The sequence below is a fragment of the Pocillopora verrucosa genome, chromosome 4 (genome assembly GCF_036669915.1).
Source record: "Pocillopora verrucosa isolate sample1 chromosome 4, ASM3666991v2, whole genome shotgun sequence".
Classification (NCBI taxonomy): domain Eukaryota; kingdom Metazoa; phylum Cnidaria; class Anthozoa; order Scleractinia; family Pocilloporidae; genus Pocillopora; species Pocillopora verrucosa.
Genome location: NC_089315.1, coordinates 28,260,492 through 28,277,529, shown reverse-complemented (window position 1 = coordinate 28,277,529; position 17,038 = coordinate 28,260,492). Strand labels below are relative to the sequence as shown.

At 38.5% G+C, this 17,038-nt stretch overlaps 5 protein-coding genes across 5 annotated transcripts; 2 read left to right on the top strand and 3 right to left on the bottom strand.

Moving 5' to 3' along the window:
* Positions 1-633: 633 nt before the first annotated feature.
* On the bottom strand, positions 634-1,545 carry LOC131785202 (alpha-1A adrenergic receptor-like). Its single transcript, XM_059102053.2, has one exon. The coding sequence runs from the start codon at positions 1,543-1,545 to the stop codon at positions 634-636; it is 912 nt and encodes a 303-aa protein (XP_058958036.1).
* Positions 1,546-2,946: 1,401 nt separating this feature from the next.
* LOC131785201 (casein kinase I-like) lies at positions 2,947-5,247 on the bottom strand. The gene is made up of 3 exons (XM_059102052.2): positions 5,011-5,247; positions 4,143-4,388; positions 2,947-3,468 (listed from the first exon to the last, which is right to left on the bottom strand). The coding sequence occupies exons 1-3, from the start codon at positions 5,245-5,247 to the stop codon at positions 2,947-2,949; spliced, it is 1,005 nt and encodes a 334-aa protein (XP_058958035.1).
* A 413-nt stretch (positions 5,248-5,660) lies between these two features.
* LOC136280412 (uncharacterized) lies at positions 5,661-6,467 on the top strand. Its single transcript, XM_066165443.1, has one exon. The coding sequence runs from the start codon at positions 5,661-5,663 to the stop codon at positions 6,465-6,467; it is 807 nt and encodes a 268-aa protein (XP_066021540.1).
* Positions 6,468-7,710: 1,243 nt separating this feature from the next.
* LOC131785200 (macrophage-expressed gene 1 protein-like) lies at positions 7,711-9,972 on the top strand. Its single transcript, XM_059102051.2, has one exon. The coding sequence runs from the start codon at positions 7,711-7,713 to the stop codon at positions 9,970-9,972; it is 2,262 nt and encodes a 753-aa protein (XP_058958034.2).
* Positions 9,973-9,996: 24 nt separating this feature from the next.
* Positions 9,997-16,727, bottom strand: LOC131785226 (STING ER exit protein). The gene is made up of 8 exons (XM_059102073.2): positions 16,542-16,727; positions 16,247-16,361; positions 13,516-13,557; positions 13,157-13,221; positions 12,692-12,753; positions 11,681-11,770; positions 11,152-11,247; positions 9,997-10,896 (listed from the first exon to the last, which is right to left on the bottom strand). Exons 1-8 carry the CDS (start codon positions 16,663-16,665, stop codon positions 10,843-10,845), a joined length of 648 nt encoding a protein of 215 aa, XP_058958056.1. The 5' UTR covers positions 16,666-16,727; the 3' UTR covers positions 9,997-10,842.
* Positions 16,728-17,038: the final 311 nt, after the last annotated feature.

The following is a 17,038-nucleotide window of genomic DNA, read 5'->3' as shown; positions in this document are numbered from 1 at the left end:
GCCGGAATTCTGGTTATAAAGAGCTCTAGAACCATCTGATTGAAACTGATTTGTCGCTCTGCCTGTTAATCCGCATAGAAATAAGAAGCGATATTAATGGAAAATTTAAATTTCTTCTAGCAAGCTTTATATGAACATAGTCCTCGATTAAAAATAAAAAATGAAAAAACGTTATTTATTAGACAGTTTATAATCTCTTGACTCGATATCCTCCTAACGGAAAGAAAGTAAAAGGAGGAACAGTGGACTACAGGACCACTGGACCCGCAGACCAGTGCATTTTCCTCTTATCGAGCTGATATTAATTAAAATTACAAATGATAAAATTACAATGATAACTTATCATGTTGTTATGATAACAATAATGACGATGATAAAATTAATATTGATAAAAAGTACTTCAGAGCTCTCTTGTCTTATTACCCACTATTTTGATGAAAAATTTGTGAAGATCTTTGGTCTTTTTTGCCCATAAGTATTTTTAGATGCAACACACAAGGCACAACGCCAACAACACAACACGCCTTAAATCACTTTTTGTATATTCTTCATTTATCAAGAAAAGTCAAAGTTATGAGGAGGGTGTAAATACGTTCGAAAACCATTTATTTATTCTTCTTTTGTAACGAAATATTATTTGTGTTCAAGAGCTTCTAGGTCTATGACTTTCAATGAGCCGAATACGCCATCTATGTTTTTTATCCTTTTAACCTGGTTACGCCTAACAAGCCTGGTTTTCGCTCGAGACAAACCAAACGTCTTGTACAGCGCCGACCGAAACTTTCCGCTTCTCCAAACGTACACACAAGGATTTAAAAAAGAGCTTAAAAACATCGTCGTGAAAGACCAGTAAAATCTTGTGGAGTCTTCGCTTCCTGTAAGTTGGAGCCATAAATCGGGAAGAAAAAGGACCACAGAAACGCAGATTAGAATTGCTAGCGTGCGCGTCGTTAGATAATCTTGAGCGACCTTGGCAACTCTGTAGTTATGAGAAACAGACTCAAACTGCGAGACAATCTGGCGGCGTTTCTTCTCGGCTATACAAAAAATCTTCAAATATATTGTGAGAAACGTGAGCAGCATTGCCAGGTGAAAGTACGGAGCCGTTTCTTGAATGGGAGACTCAGCAAGCACGATTGCCAGGACAGCTGAAACTCCCCATGCCAAGCACACGATCACTGCCACGTTCTTACCACGCATAACCGTCCCATATCGGAAAGAATACAAGACAGCGAATAAACGATTTACCGTAAGTAGCAACAGATTTGAGAAGGAAAAATGCAAAGGAAAGTACGAGACAAGCTTGAAAGTTGCAAAGTTCTTAGCGCTCCACTCCTGGTTTAAATAATAAATGTACATCGGCTGAGCGATGGTGCACACTGTTAAATCCGCCACACTAAGGTTTAGGATGAAATAGTTCACACCTGTTTGTAATTCCTCGTTTCGGTATAGAACGCAACAGACCAGGATGTTTCCGATCGCTCCTGCGATGGACGCAAATCCATTAATAATTGAGAGAATACAAACTGTCAAAAGTGTTCCCATGTGAAAAGCCTAATCCAATGTTTCTGTTTGAACCTGACTGCCTTATCGGCACAAAGTTGTCTGTTGTTGACTTCGCGACAATTACTGTGAGGTAAGCTAGCGTTTACCTTTTTCCCAACTGGCGCACATGTCAGTGAGAGCGATTTCTTGTTCTATCTCAATTCCTGAGATTATTTTAAAAACGTTTTTCGGTTTTTGCCTGGATTTTATAGCAACTTAATTATCCTAATCTACGTCATTTGCGACGAAGGAAATATGTCATTTAGTTTCACGTACTCACGCGCAACGCTTCTTTGATGCTTTTCGAATTGCTCTTGTGTATTTCTGAGCACTGTAGCCTGCTATTGACTTTTCCGCAACAGTTATTGTACTGTAACAAATGTTTACTTTTCACACGCTTGGCAAACGTTTAAGCAACAGAAAGTGACATCAAATACTACGACGTTTTTAATTACGTTGTCGTCTTTTGTCTGGATTTTAAAGCAACTTAATCATAGTAATCTCCGTCACTTTGAGTTAAGGAAATACTTTTTTGATTTCACTTACGAATGAGTAACGCTTTCTCAATCCGTTTCCGTCAAGTGATTAACGGGCGAAATCGAAAAATTAATTATCTCTCGAATAAGTCGTTTGCATTTGTAGAATTAAATTATTACACATAAATCACTTTTTTAATAGCATGTCATTAACACCTTTTCTTGTCTTCAAATGGTAATCTGGCGACAACTCTATCGAGAGGACTTGCAGATTCGCATCCAAAATCGGTTTTACTTCAAGCATATATCCGACACATTGTATCCGAGATGTGGTTCGTGTTGGAAATAGCTTGATTGCACTGTCCGTACTGATTTCCCCAGGAATAGAGTCCTCTGCGATGCACCGGAAAACTCAGGAAAAGAGTATTTACTTTTCTATAACCACTTAACACGATATCAAATTACATTACCGATCAGTCATTGCACGTCCAAGGTTTGACATTCATTTGAAAACAGTTGCTCTGTAGCTCCTATCGAATTCTTGTTGGATATACCTCGATCCTTGAGAATTCGCTGTGCTATAGCTTTACACATGATTTTATTTATGGTAGACTCGCGTATCAAGTAAAATCAAGCGTCAATGGAAGACAAAATTGGGTCGAGAATAAAGTGTTGACAGCTCAGAATGTGAAAACATAAGAGGTAATTTATACTTCAGTCGTGCAAATGACTACTTGCAATTGGTTCACCTCCGAGGAAGACGGCCAGTTACTTAAACCAATTTTAAGTCGCGAATTTTCATTAATTTTCTCTCATCACTCGAAAAGAAAGCAAAATACATAAATAAATACACATAGCATCCACTGAGAGAGACATTAACATGTAGTTATAGTTGTGAATTTCAAAATGCAAACCTATTGTTACATTACTTAAAGATGAACTTCTCTCTCTTAAGGGTTTCTAATTGTTCAGTGTCCTTAGAATTACTTATTGCTGCCTTCTGATCCCAATCGAACACTCCATTGTATTCAATTTCAATTTTCGAGGCCAGCTGTTTAAAAAGACCTTTTATAAATTCATAATTTGGTTCGTCCTCAAAGTTTAATCCCCTGCAATAGTTTAGGTAATCTTTAAATTCGTCGGGAAGTTCGTGACAAAGACATTCTACGGAAATGGAAAGTTTTCCCTCTTTTATTAATTTATACCTCTCTTGATCATTGCGTGCTTGAAGGCCTTGCCACGGTAAGGAACCTTTACAGAAGTACAACAGTACATAACCAAGAGATTCTAAATCGTCTCTTCGACTCAGCTCCATGCCTTTATGTGAATTGATGCTTGCGTATCGGGTTGTTCCGGTGATTTCACGATTTTCTATTTGTCGAAAGCGCAAGTGTTTGCCACGTTTGTCTCGGAACCTTTTGGCAAGTCCAAAATCAATCAAATAAACCTAAAATAAAGAAAGAGATTTAAAAACTGGTGGTAAAGTCAGAGTTTGAATTACCGACAAATACGACACTCAAGTACATCGCATGCGCATAAAGAAGATGACTTCTACTCAAGCATTCCCATCAAGACAGGAAGTGCTAACGACAAGTCATTATTTGACACACGAGGGCACCATTTCAGGCATATCCTTTTCTTTTCAACATATCGCTCTGAAAGCCCAAGCTATGGTGCTGATGTCTCTCCAACTGTGCAGGAGTTTGTGGTCAACAAAGATCTAAAGACTTCATCTTTCTTATTACAGCGAGTCAAATAGAATTCTAATGCAATCTGAAAAAATCTATTTTTTAAAATCATTATTTCCTTTCATTTTTTATTATCGTTAATTTTTTTTAATATTTCATTTTATATCGTTTTTAATGTGTCTATTTGATTCATTTTGTAACACGTTCGTTTACATCCTATTGTATTGTAACTATCTTATATTATATTTTCAAGTATACAAGAATTCAGCTTCACGGCTGGCCGTAATCTTTGCTGTGGCACGCTCCCCACTCGTCTCCTCAGATTTTCCCACCTCCTCACATCCCGTTGCCCATTGTGTTCCGTTTGCAATGTAAACACAATAAGCACTCCTGAAAGAACGAATTGTACGCATGTCTCTGGATGATTGCTTACCTTATCCGTTTTGTCTCTTCGACCCATAAGAAAATTCTCCGGCTTGACATCACGGTGCACATAGTCGTTCTCATGAACAAATTTGATCCTGTCAATCATTTGATCAGCTAGTTGTATCACGGTCTTTAAACTAAACTTCCCTGATACTTTATGTAACAGCTGATCCAAGTTAGCTCCAAGAAGCTCCATGACTAAAATGTTATTATTCGACTCTCTTCCGTACCATAGTACCTGTGGAAAGCCCTCCTAGAGAAGGCGAAGAAAAATATGATAAGCACCTTATATCGCTTGATTTCAAAGCGACCTTTGAAATTTACTTTTTCGCCGAGTTTTGCTAAGAGCCTTTGGTTCTCCACAATCAAGATCCATGCTGCTTTCAAAAAGTTTCATGAGGGAAGTATGATCAGTCCTCGAACGCTTACTACACTCCCAGAAATAATTAGTTGGGACACAACATCTATGAAGTTTTAATTGCCAAAGTGTCTTTGCCGTCTTGAAGGCCGACACTGAGGGGCAGTGGAGGCAGTTACTGTCCCACAAATCTGACTGGGAGAGTAGGTCAACCATGAAACTAGACATTCTGACAGGTAATCCCCTCTTCCCGAGTGCAAAAATACGTACCACATGTTGGTTCTCTGAACCCACCCTGCCAGGATAAGGGATAATTAAAATTTCATGGCATTGAAGTCCAGAAACATATTTTACTTCTCAAGTCGTCAACATGCATAAAGAACTGTGGGAAATCTCAGTATCTCCACAAACAATGATCTGTAATTTTGCCCTTTTTTCTAGGCACTTTTCATATTGGACCATGACAAGCAATCCTCTAAGATTTCCTTTGGTAATGAATTTTTAAGTTTATGCCTACCACAATCCCGTCTACGCTTGTAGAATGCAACGCGTTAAGCAAATGCGCTTCTTCTGGTAGCGTCTGAGGCTGGCTAGATTCCTTTGCCTCGATTTTTATCGCCACTTGTTCCCTGCTTTCGACGTTCTTTCCTAAAAATATTACTCCAAACGATCCCTCGCCAATCTTTCCTAGGAGACGATAGTTCTTCGCAATGATAGCTCCTCCCTGAATAGAAGGTTTGGATGGGCCTGCCATTCTTTTCTTAGTTGTTTGACGGCGGCTTGTCTCTGCTCAATAATTTCGTCATAATTGTATCACCAGCACAGCGCGCGCACGTGAATTAGGAAGCATACTCCAACAGAACTCTGGCCAATTTACACATGTTGTGCATTTTTATCGGATGAGTGTACTCATCAAGAGGTCATATTAAGTTCTTTGGGTTTTCTCCGTCTATAATTAAGCTGCGACGTCACAGAAATTATTTCATTATTAGTCAAAAACAATATAAAACAATTTGAGTTCATTATTCCAGTTAATGCCATCCAATGAGAATAAATCGTCAGGCGAGTTCTTGTGACATGTACAAAGTAAATTGTTTCTAACGATCGCAAATCGCGCAGGCGAAGAGCAAATTTGTCACCAGTGGCAATAGCCTTTCTTCCAATTTTATGGCGTCTTCTTTCCGACGTAAGGCGTCAACAAGCGAGGAAGTTCTGCCTTTCGGTGAGGAAGCTGAAGAAAACAATTGCTACATCACGAGTCTGAGTAATGAAATCCTTCTATACGTTTCGACATACATGGACGCTAGATCAGTTATACGACTCAGTAAAACTTGTCGACGACTTCGTGATGGTGTCAGATTTAGCGACCCTTTATGGAAGGAACGCCTTCGACGAGACTTCGAACTGAATCTTCGAATAAAACGTCCTTTTAAGTCATTCTACGATATCTACCGGCTGGTTTCAATGTCTCGCACTTTGACTAAGATTTATCTATCTGAGAGATTTTACTCGTCGGGAAAATACGGGTATCTACCCGGGTGGCTATGGACATGGATCACTTTGAATACCAGTGCGCCGGAGCTTCCATCGTGGATCAGGAACCACAGAGAGAAGTTTCTACGGATCAAAGTGAGCGAGTTACCTCTTGGGCGAATCCAGAGGGCTTGGAATTTAGCCGCAGGAGATTTCTCTGGTGTGCGCGAGGTACGAAATGAGAGAGGTACAATCTATTACAGTTGGTCGGACGTTCATAAAGTTTTTTTTGCTAAATACGGTGGGCTTCCTGAATTGACTGCACACTCGCTCAAACGATGCTCACGCGCAAAGAGACATCTCGAGCGAAGCTTTACCGAACTGACAACAGCGGAAGGCCCTAGTCAAAATCAGGCAGCTCAAGCACTTATAACCTTCTCTCTACCAAACAACTTATTCACTACGACGTGTGGATTGTCGCACCTTTTTCGGTCAATCTGAGGAAATTCGTAGATAGCTGTAAGAGCTGTTTGCGTATTTTCGAGATCTTCAAAGCATGATATGGAAGGAGAAACATGTGAGGTAACGTAATTCAAAGACAAGGTTGGCTTCTAGCTCCTGGAATCTGACCTCTGTGTCTATGAATGGAAGCAAAAAGTAAATTAAAGGAACTTTAGAGGAATTTGTTAATTCAATTGTGACATTTTCTCTCTGAACGTCAACTTGATAATGCAATGGGTTTTTAATGAGAGTGTAACGCTTATCAAGAATTGGTCGATAATTTATCTTGTAAGAGGTGTTAAATAGAGCAGAATTTTATGGGGAAAAAATAAAGCAACCAAACAAACAAATGAAAAAAGAGGAAGAGGTTATTCGCCATGTCTTTCATAACACGTAAACTTTTATTGAACAAACGTATCTGAGTAGCAAAAAATGACAGTAAGGTATTGGATATTAAAACGTGTCATAAGAGAATACTGAGTTGCTTTTAGATTATTCTTCGCATATAACTTGTGTTTTAACCGCCCTCCATCTCGATTCCAGGGGTCATAGTATAACCGTGAAGAAAGAAAGCTGCTTAAACGTCGAGGTCTTGGTTTGTGCTCGTCACGCAAAACTCCGTTGCGTGACCAGTATTTAGCGCGACGTGCCCAGACCCCGGCTTCATGCGGGAACCCCTCCGAGAGTGGGAGGACTTTTAAGAGTGAATTTCTTCCTGTTAAAAGAAGAAAAAAAAAACCGAATTCTACAAATCCTGGTGGGAACAACTGAACTTATAGCTTAGGAAAATAGTAGGTTCTTATTCTCCGTACGCGTATAATGTGTAGGGCGAACTTTGGTACCTTCTCAAAATTGTCTACGGCTGGTAAAGAGAAGAAACTCATTCATGATCAGCGGCGTTTATTATAAAAAAAAATTAAAATTTATCATCTTATTGTTTCAATTACTGTAATTTAGGGCTTTTAAGCGTATCTTAATAAGGTTTTACGACTTTTCCAAGCCCTAGCGCAAAAAGATACATAGCAATTGCTTACAAATTTAATTTTTCACTCCACGGGTTGTCTACTACAGTCACACAATGAACCGCAAGGACTTAAGCTGCACAGTGTTTTTCAACATGACAAGTACAAAGTCATGTCCCGGTTTCTACGCATAACATTCTGTGCATTGATTTTCAATAAACTGGATTTTCATGGCGATGTCAACGGTGTACCTTTGCGCCATTTCTGTATTGACTTCATATATGACGAGGTCTTTCTGCAATGATCTTCACTCAGGTAAGCCCGCCATTGCTACACAACCAGCAATGGAAACCAAGTCAATTTGGCCGCCATTGCCTTGGTGGAACAAATATCCAGTCGGGGATCCAAAATTCTGCTTCTTTTTTCACGACGTAAACACTCTCGAGGTTCTTCCTGGCTTCGGTTGGGATAACTTGCTAAATATCGAGATGGGGCAAGTGCTGGCCACAAATTATTCCCGGTGTAAAACAACCGCGGACAGAAAATATCTTTTACCCGATAACGCTTTCGTAATTCCTGTCAAACGCAGTAAAGTGGACATGTCCTCAGAGGTGTTTGACCGCTGGAATAGCTACACGAGCACGACTGCTCATTCCGTCAATCTCCACGCATCTTACTCAGTTGTAAGCGGTTCCTTTGCTGAGGACTTTAAATACAACAAAGAAAAGCAAGTTGGCGACAAGGCTGTCACAACGAGAGTTCAACTCCGTCATTTCATGTACGTGGTAAAAACGCATCCCGAATCAAGTCTGCATCCTGTCTTTAAAAGCAGGTTGATGCAAATCGCAGCTGAGTTGCAGAACAATCGCACGAAACAAGCGTGGTACAGTGCGCAGTTACTGGTCAGGGAATACGGCACTCACATCATAACCTCTGTTGATGCTGGTGCAGCGCTCGTTCAAGAAACTCATATCAAAGAAAATGTTCTCAAGGACAAATCGCTTTCTGCACACGATTTAAAAGTAGCCGCAACAGCAACCTTTTTTCGGTCTCTTAAGTTTGGCGCTGGTTTCGGACACAATGTAAGCAACGAGAACGTTCACAAGTTTGAGAAGAGTCGGACCGCTTCACGCGTATTAACCTATGGCGGTCCACCGTACCGATCGAAGTTTAGTGTCCAAAACTGGGAGGACAGTCTAACGAACGAGCTAGTTGCTATTGACAGAAGCGGCGACCCCCTTTACTACGTTATCAACAGCGCCACTCTGCCTAGCTTACCAGAACCAACAGTGTTTCGCTTGGCTAAGATTGTTCAGCGAGCTGCTCGCCTATATTACAAAGTAAATACTGTTGCAGGATGTACTGACGAGACGTCGCCCAGATTCAACTTCGATGCGAACGTCAATGACGGCAGTTGTCACGCAACACAAACAAATTTTACATTTGGGGGAGTGTATCAAAAATGTTACGCAAGTCGCTTCAACTCAGCGGGAAACTTATGCGATGAGTTACAGCATAAAAACCCCCTTACGGGCGATTTTTCCTGCCCCGAGGGATACGAAGCCGTGGAACTTTTAAAACCACAGTCAGGCGAAAGGCCGGTAGTAACAAAATCGTATCACCAGACACACTGCCGCAAACTTTGTCGTCCATGCGGATTTTTTTTGTTACAAGATTGCTGCCATACTTCATGCCAAAACATTTTTCATTACAGTATGGTATATATTGCACCCTATTGGTGTGCTGCTGCGATGACTGTGGGCGAAAACAGTGGGATGTTATTTGGAGGCGTTTACACATCACATGATCCAAACCCTGTGACTGGTGCACAAAGTTGCCCGCATAGGTTCTACGCGTTGCCGTTTGGAAGCCATTCTCACGTTTGCTTGAGTGATGATTATGAACTCGGGTACCAGTTCTCGCTGCGTTTCGGCGGATTTTTCAGTTGTTCGTCTGGAAATCCTCTCGCTGTTCCCAACAAGAACCATCAGCAAAAAAGCGGAAAAACCACACCCAAGACATCTCCTAAGGGAAACTTAGCAGGTATAGTAAATGCCCCACAAAGTTGCCCACGCGGGTACACCCAGCATCTCCTGTCAGTTGACAATGAATGTGAGATAAACTATTGCGTTAAGGCGAACTCTTTAGCGAAACTCTCTCGCACAGCTGTGAGAAGACCTCCCTACAATGCTCGCCCGGGAGTAAGCCCAAAGGCAACAAAAACGCTAATGGTTGTTGGAATAAATGGTGAAGTTTGGTACAGGAACAATTCGAATGCTGATTGGACTCTTGCCTCGTTTGCCACTCAAGACGACGATGACTCTTCGGAAGAAATGGTATCAGAAGACCAAACCAAGCCCATGTCGCAAGGCGCTGCAATTGCACTTAGCGTGTGCGCAACAGTTTTAGCGGGAATTTTAGCCGTAGCTGTGTACGTCAGTTACAAGCGTCGCGAAAAGACGAAAGAGTACAGGGCGGTTTCTTTGAAGGAAGTGCTCCTGCCTGATGAAAAAACACCGCTGAACAATAACAATACATCTTAATACGCACATGTAGTATTACTTTTGAACTTTTATTGATTGACAAAGGCGACTAAATTTGAGAATTGAAAAAACATCGCGATGAAATTGTTTTTAATGTGTTTCTTTTTTCCATTTGCTTGTTAATTAATTTAGTACATAAAGCAAACTTAGAATAATTTTGCTTAAGAACTGCCTCTGTGACAATTTCAAACAAAAGAGGCTAAAAAATTGAGGGATTTTTTTTAAATTAATCTAAAAAAGTATTGCCTCCTTTGTACATTGACTATAAATAAACTAAAGACAAAAACAATCAAGGTGTTCATCCATTATAGGGTCTGTGGAGACAATTGCGTTTTATGTACTTCCGTATGAAAGGCAAGAGATGTAATAAATAACACAGTGCTTAAACAACGGGCATGCGCGACGTGTGTGTCGAGGTATTTTATAACATTTTAAGCTTCTCAAAATTATCACATACTGTGCAGTGACGAAGTACTTAGTGCCACTGCTTGGGAAACTCCCCAGATTTTTCCCTCCTTTTCAAGACTTCGTGAATAATTTTTACGATCTTCAAATACACCATTCTCTCTCAAGAACTCAAAACTCTGTACAATACTCTGTAGGTAACTGTTAGATAATTTCAGTGCATTGTATCCGGCTACCAAAGTTTACAATTGGACTGAAACGAACTCTACCTGTAGCTCTTAAAGTCTCTACACTTAAAAGGAATTGCTGACCACTGGTCAACTGTTGTCATCAAATATTGAAGCATTGGATCATGATAATCTGTTTCCAGTTACTCTTTATCTCCAACAAGATTTTGAGGCCCACTACGGCAAGGCACTTCTTGTTACATCTTAATTGGAGGTGGATGACATTCATCACTCGAGACTAGTCTCGATCAATGAGTGTACCTCTTGGTTTCTTAGATTGATCCTCTTTAATCTGCAATATAAAAAGAAACAAACAAAATCAATTAAATGAAAGAGCTTTTGATCTCTAATTCGTTCATCTGTCTTTGCCTTTTTATCTGTCTACCCTCCCCTTCTACCAAATCCCTTCCAAGCTTTAGAAGTGACTTGCACAATACCTATTCAAAGGCAAACATGCATTACTGAATACAAAAAAAAGACACATTTGCAGATTGAAATTATAAAATGAAAAGTTATTACATGGAAGGTAAAATTATAACACTCTTACCTGGTCTATAGCTGCCCTTTTCTGTGCGGTTGTTTTTCGCTCAAGTTGCTTTTCAATTATCTGGGCATTGTGAGCATATGATGATGCAACTTCATGCTAAAACGAAAAAAAAACACAAAAACAAAAACAAGGCGAAACATTGTGGTCAGCATGTTAAACCACTGAAATACCAAAAAACAATACAGTATATTATTGAACCGTGCAAAAATTTTATCCAGAATCCATCTTACTATCCCAACAGTCTCATCAGAGTTCCAGGGCAATGGGATAATTTTTCATTGATTTCTGCTGACTTCGCTAGAAAGAGGTCAGAGCTTCTCATAAGATACTAATTTATTGATGACCTTGTATTGTATTGCCAAAAGTAAGTAACCTGTAACAGTACAAGCAGTGCCAAACTCAAATACCAGCTGTTTCACAACTTTAAAAGATATCTTTCAAGTAAATTTGTTGTTTGAAAAGCAAAAGGTTCACATACACCCCCAGATTACCTCTATAGATTATCTGGGAACACTCAAAGCTCACTAACCTGCTCAATTTCTTCTTCTTCCTCATCAATAGTAGACACAGTCACAGAGCTAAATTTACCAAATTCCTTTGTTCTCTTTGTGACCATGACCTTATCAAGATACAGATAAAGCAAAAAAAATTAATGGTAGACAAAATCAGCAAACAAACAAACCCATGGTTGCCACAGTGATAATTAGGTTTTTGCTATTCCCTGACTTTTCCCTGAATTTTTTCCCTAAAACTTAAAATTTTATAATTTCATAGATGAGTCCTGATAGAGGCCTCCAAACTCCACTCTGAGCCAAAGCCATCCTCTCCGCTCATAAATGAATGCTTTAAGCAAGTTGTACACAATATAGATTGAATTGATAGTCCCTTAAATTAACATGGAGGAAATATTTATTCCAATATGCCTTACATGCATGCATTTTTATGCTTAAATACCCCAGTTCACCCCCTAGCCTTGCTTTCAAGACCTTCTAGGGCCTCTCCAGCTTTAACCCTTTAACTCCCAAAAGTGATTAATCAGTAACTTCTCCCTACAATAACCATACATTATCCAGCAGACTAGAAATTAGAATACTCAAAATTATCAGGTACATTATCTTGATCTAACACCAAATTCTCTCAGCTTATTTACAAGGAAATGTGGAGCAGCTAGAGGGGAGAATTCACAATCAGATCTTGGGAGTTAAAGGGTAAATAAGCTGATTTAACCTCTAATCAGCAAGAAAACTGTGGATAAATGTACATTACCATCAAAATTCCAATATTCTGGAAAAGGGCATATCAGTTTCTTCACTGATACCCTTCGCTTCAACAACTTTGCCTCTGCACAATGCTGTTCTTTAATTGTTGTGATTGTAAAACATTGAATGAAGGAAGGAGTGTACTGTAACCAAATTCACTTTAACTCAAATGTCATTTCTAAACACCTCCTTTAAAGTGCTTCTTGGATGTGTGCCAACTACTTTTGTAGCCAAATGTTTGTATCATGTAATACAGATACATAATTCCTTTCATGATATACCTTATTTGCCTTGGGTTTAACAGTTTTGGTAACTTGGTTATCTCCACTTTGAATCAATGCTCCTGAAAAAATTCAAACACACAAAAAAAAAAAAAAATGAGTGAAAAAAAAAAAAAAAAACAACACATCACAGGACTTGCCCAATATTTTCCATACACCACTGTCAGATAAAGAAGTTTGCTGGAAAATTATTTTACAACAATCATTCAGTCATGGCATTTCCTGTTTTATGAGTCTCAGTTCTAATTTTCCTATGTTATACAAACCAGGCTCAAACTACAGGTTTTTCCAATAACAAAAAAACAACCAATATACATGTAGGTATACTGTGCATGTACAATAATATTAAAAAATCAAGTTTATCACTCACTTTAAGTCCATAATCATTTTTTAAAAACTTAAAATTCAGTCATGTACATGATAAGCTACTGACATCTTTTTAAGAAATTGCATAAAATTCCTCACCATCTACTACAAAAGTAACAGTTTGGTCCTTTTTCAATGATCTGTAAAACAGCCATAGCTTGCACCTGTTGTAAACATTTACAGACGTCAGTAAGGGACAAATAGTAACAGCATGATATAGAAATTATATATGCACAAAGTCTATGTATGCAAAGTATACAGGCTAGACAATTCTAAATTTCAAACTCAATTTCAGTCTAATACTTTTTTCCTCAACACACACTAGCATTGAGCAATCCTCTAAAATATAAATTGATGTTTTTATTTTGTTAAAGAGAATCGATTTAACATGATTGAGAGAATAAAAACAAATAAACAGTCTGATAGAGATTACATTTTATAGTGTAGTTTTAACTCACTTTTTGCATTTTAGACGGAATTGTCTCTCAATACCACCTGGCCTGTAAAAGAAACAAAACAAACAATACATCACATTCTAGTAAGTAACGAGCTGTAAACAAGTTACAATGTTATTGGTTGTACATGTAAGTAAGGACTGTAAAATTGTATTTCAATGTAAAATAAATCAAATTGTTCAAAGAAATTAAAAAGACGGTCAGAGAACAAGCTGAAGCTACAATGGTAAAACATAATTATGTATACAGTTGTGTTAAATCTTGATTTTTCTACGAGCTTCTGCAACTTTTTCTGCCAGCTGTGTTTATTTTTAGTGTTGTTTTTGTTGTAGTGCAAGCATTAACCTCTTAACCCTTGAGATGAACATGTACATGTAGCTTGTACTATTTCTCATTATACACTGTAGTATCCCCACAGAATCAAACATTAAGGCAATGAAAATAAAGGAAATGATCGCACTGTAGAAAAAAACCCTTGTGAAAGTTAACAAATTCTTCTTGTCAGTGATGAAGGAAATGTAAAGGAAACAGTATGGAAAATATACACCAATGTTAAGGTGTAGAGGGCTACATACATGTACCTGGCCTATAATGAAATTTTGATCTCCACAGGTCAACTGTAATTATAACATAGCTAGTAAATTTGTGTAATCAAATTCAATTGCGCGAGTGTGCTTCATATTCCTATTGTGCACACTCATGACATCAGCAAACAAATCCCTAGAGAAAAAACTTTCTATCGGGTTGAAAATGTTATATATCGAGTTATCGAGATATGAAGCACTTGGGAAGTTTGGAGAGCACTCAAGAAGCTAGAGTTCCTCAAGGCTTAGCCGATAGCAACTCTTACGCATCTTTCATGCTCTCCAAACTTCCCGCGTGCTTCATATCTCAATGAACGCACCCTGACGTATGAGCCAATTGTTAAATATATACATAAGCATATTTAAAGCAAAAACAACATTTGAGAAGGGAGCAGAGAAGGGAAAATACCTGTTGACCAAGAAGAAGTGCATGGAATGAAATGTTTAATTACCAAGCCAACAAGGATTACACCGACATCAGAGACACTGCTGGATATTATTTTAACCAACAAACCCAACCTTTTCATGACAGGAGGCTCTTTTAACCCAGAGATATTTGATCACCACCTTATTTATGGCATTTTAAAGCAATCTGCATTACAGCATAGACAAAAGACCATCAAATTCAGAAGCCTGAAAAATGTAGATACGGATCAGCTTAATGAGGACTTGGCAAATGCTCCCTAGACTGTTGGAAAAACATTTGATGCCATCAAGGACCAATATGACCCATGGAAACCATTTTTGAAAGTGTACTGGAAGAACATATGCCAAAAATGAAGATGAGAGTTGAACAGAAAGATGCACCATATTGGACAGAAGAATGAAAAATGGAAGGTAGGAACAAAAGGAAATATGTGTTTGAAAAACTAGGAATTTCATGAAAAAATAGGAGAATATAGGAGGCAGGCCAAAAAAAAGGAAAAAATAGGAACTTAACAACCTGTTAAATGAAACAAAGCCACAGGGTGGGATGGAATCTCTCCAAAAGTTCTACAGTTAACTACCAGAGGTCTGGCACTGTCCTTAACAAGTCTCTAGAACACCATCACTAGGAAGGGAAATTGGCCAAACATGTGGAAAATGAGGGAGTGGACCCCTGCCTTCAAGAAACGAGATAAAACCAACCGGGGAAATTACCAACCTTTAACAGTACTGAACTCTATTAAAATATTAAAATCATTAATTTCCAAGCAAATCATGAAAACCATGGATCCACATCTTAACCAGAAAACATCTGGCCAAAGAAAAACACATAGCTGTGAAATAACATTAATAAGACTAACAGAGGAATGAAAAATGGCTGCCAACAATAACGAGTATGTGACTGTTCTATACACCAATATAAGCAAAGCTTTTGATTTTCTGCACCCTGCACTAATGATTCAGAAACTCAAAGCATACGGCTCTTCCAAATTAAAGACCTACAGTAAGTTACTAACAAGAGCAGGTCTACTACAACAGTTTCAAAACATTACCATTTTCACATATAAAGTAAGAAAGGACTTATGCCCACTTATAAAACTGAAATATTCAATACTGCCCTGAAACTATATAATCTAAGGAACACAGGCACACAATGGAAAACATTCTCTGTGATACTTTGGGCCCCATCTTTGGAATAAATTAGAACAAAGCGATAGAAAGAATCCTGATTTTATGAGTTTTAAAAACAGTATTAAGAGCAAAGACCTATCACTCTTAATAAATAATTGTAAAAGCTGTGATATATGCCACTAGGCTGCTTTGAATTCTACATTTATATATATTTGATATCTTATAAGCTTATTTAACTAAGTTCTTATACTTCATTCATTTATTCATTTATCTATCTATTCTATACATTATGAATTGAAATGTAAATATTTTTAACATTATGTAGCTTAGGTATATTTTAATGGGCAAACAGTGTCCCCAATTAGATTTCTTCAAGCTAAATACTATTGATACTTTAATAAAGTCCTTCATTCATTCATTCATTTGAAAAATATCAGGCTATCTCCCATATTGGACCTCAGTACCTTCAGGATACACTGTACGTAACAGATTCTTCTACGGGAATGATCAGAGCAAACCGTCTTATAGGGCAGTTAATAAACACTGGGATGTATTTATAATCCATAACCGTGCAAGGTTAGATGGAAATGTACCTTCTTAAAAAAACAGTGTCGCCATCATCACATGTGAGCTTGTAAGCATGTTTTGAACCGTCTATGACTCTTGCATGGTCTGTTCTTCGCAAAGGAAGCTTTTCAAGGGTACTGTCTAGAGTTAAAATACACACAAATAGGCTACTAAAAAAATTATGAACTGCTCTTGTATGAAATTACAAACTGTTTTTTGAAGGAACAATCGATCATTTCAAACCACCTTCTGAGGTACAAGGAGCAAGATTGCTTAGAGTTTTAGAATCGTTCGAATTTGAGTCAATGTTTCAAATCTTACCTAGAATCAAAGCCATCTGTCCGCATAGACAGTGATAAACAGTCAAAGTTGTTGCGCCTTGATTGTATTCTTCTTTGTCTTTGGTGTCAGAGCACACTATACTGCGGGACACAACCTTGGGCATTTTTCAGGTAAGGCTAAAATTCTCAAATCAACGAAAAAACAACTTCGCAAGATGGCCGCCGCGCGACGTGGTTACCAAGTTAATGACCAGCAGGTCGCATTGCGGGCGTAAGACTATATCAAAACACACTAGGGAGGGCTCGATCAGTCTGGTTGTCCAGTACTGCACGTTTGGTTAGACCAGGAATGACCAGATAACAGAAGGGTCTAACTTCAAAAGTGAGGGTAAATTTTTCTTCTGTGTAAGGAGTGTTGATCTTTTCCTCCGTTTTATTAATCTTCTCTCTATTTTTTTTTTCATTCGTAAGACTGACGCACCTCCGTACCCCCGCTTAGTAGACTTTGTCACTTTCCAAGAAAAGTGAAAAAAAAGA

What these genes read in the sequence shown, in the direction of transcription:
- LOC131785200 (XM_059102051.2), top strand. Translation starts at nt 7,711, where the DNA reads ATGACGAGGTCTTTCTGCAATGATCTTCACTCAGGTAAGCCCGCCATT.
- LOC131785201 (XM_059102052.2), bottom strand. Translation starts at nt 5,247, where the DNA reads ATGGCAGGCCCATCCAAACCTTCTATTCAGGGAGGAGCTATCATTGCG. An exon ending in CAAGCGTAGACGGGATTGTG is followed by an intron (nt 4,389 to 5,010) that starts GTAGGCATAAAC and finishes CGCCTTCTCTAG; the next exon opens with GAGGGCTTTCCACAGGTACT. An exon ending in GAAGAGACAAAACGGATAAG is followed by an intron (nt 3,469 to 4,142) that starts GTAAGCAATCAT and finishes TCTTTATTTTAG; the next exon opens with GTTTATTTGATTGATTTTGG.
- LOC136280412 (XM_066165443.1), top strand. Translation starts at nt 5,661, where the DNA reads ATGGCGTCTTCTTTCCGACGTAAGGCGTCAACAAGCGAGGAAGTTCTG.
- LOC131785226 (XM_059102073.2), bottom strand. Translation starts at nt 16,665, where the DNA reads ATGCCCAAGGTTGTGTCCCGCAGTATAGTGTGCTCTGACACCAAAGAC. An exon ending in GACACTGTTTTTTTAAGAAG is followed by an intron (nt 13,558 to 16,246) that starts GTACATTTCCAT and finishes TTTCTTTTACAG; the next exon opens with GCCAGGTGGTATTGAGAGAC. An exon ending in TTAAACCCAAGGCAAATAAG is followed by an intron (nt 11,771 to 12,691) that starts GTATATCATGAA and finishes TATCTTGATAAG; the next exon opens with GTCATGGTCACAAAGAGAAC.
- LOC131785202 (XM_059102053.2), bottom strand. Translation starts at nt 1,545, where the DNA reads ATGGGAACACTTTTGACAGTTTGTATTCTCTCAATTATTAATGGATTT.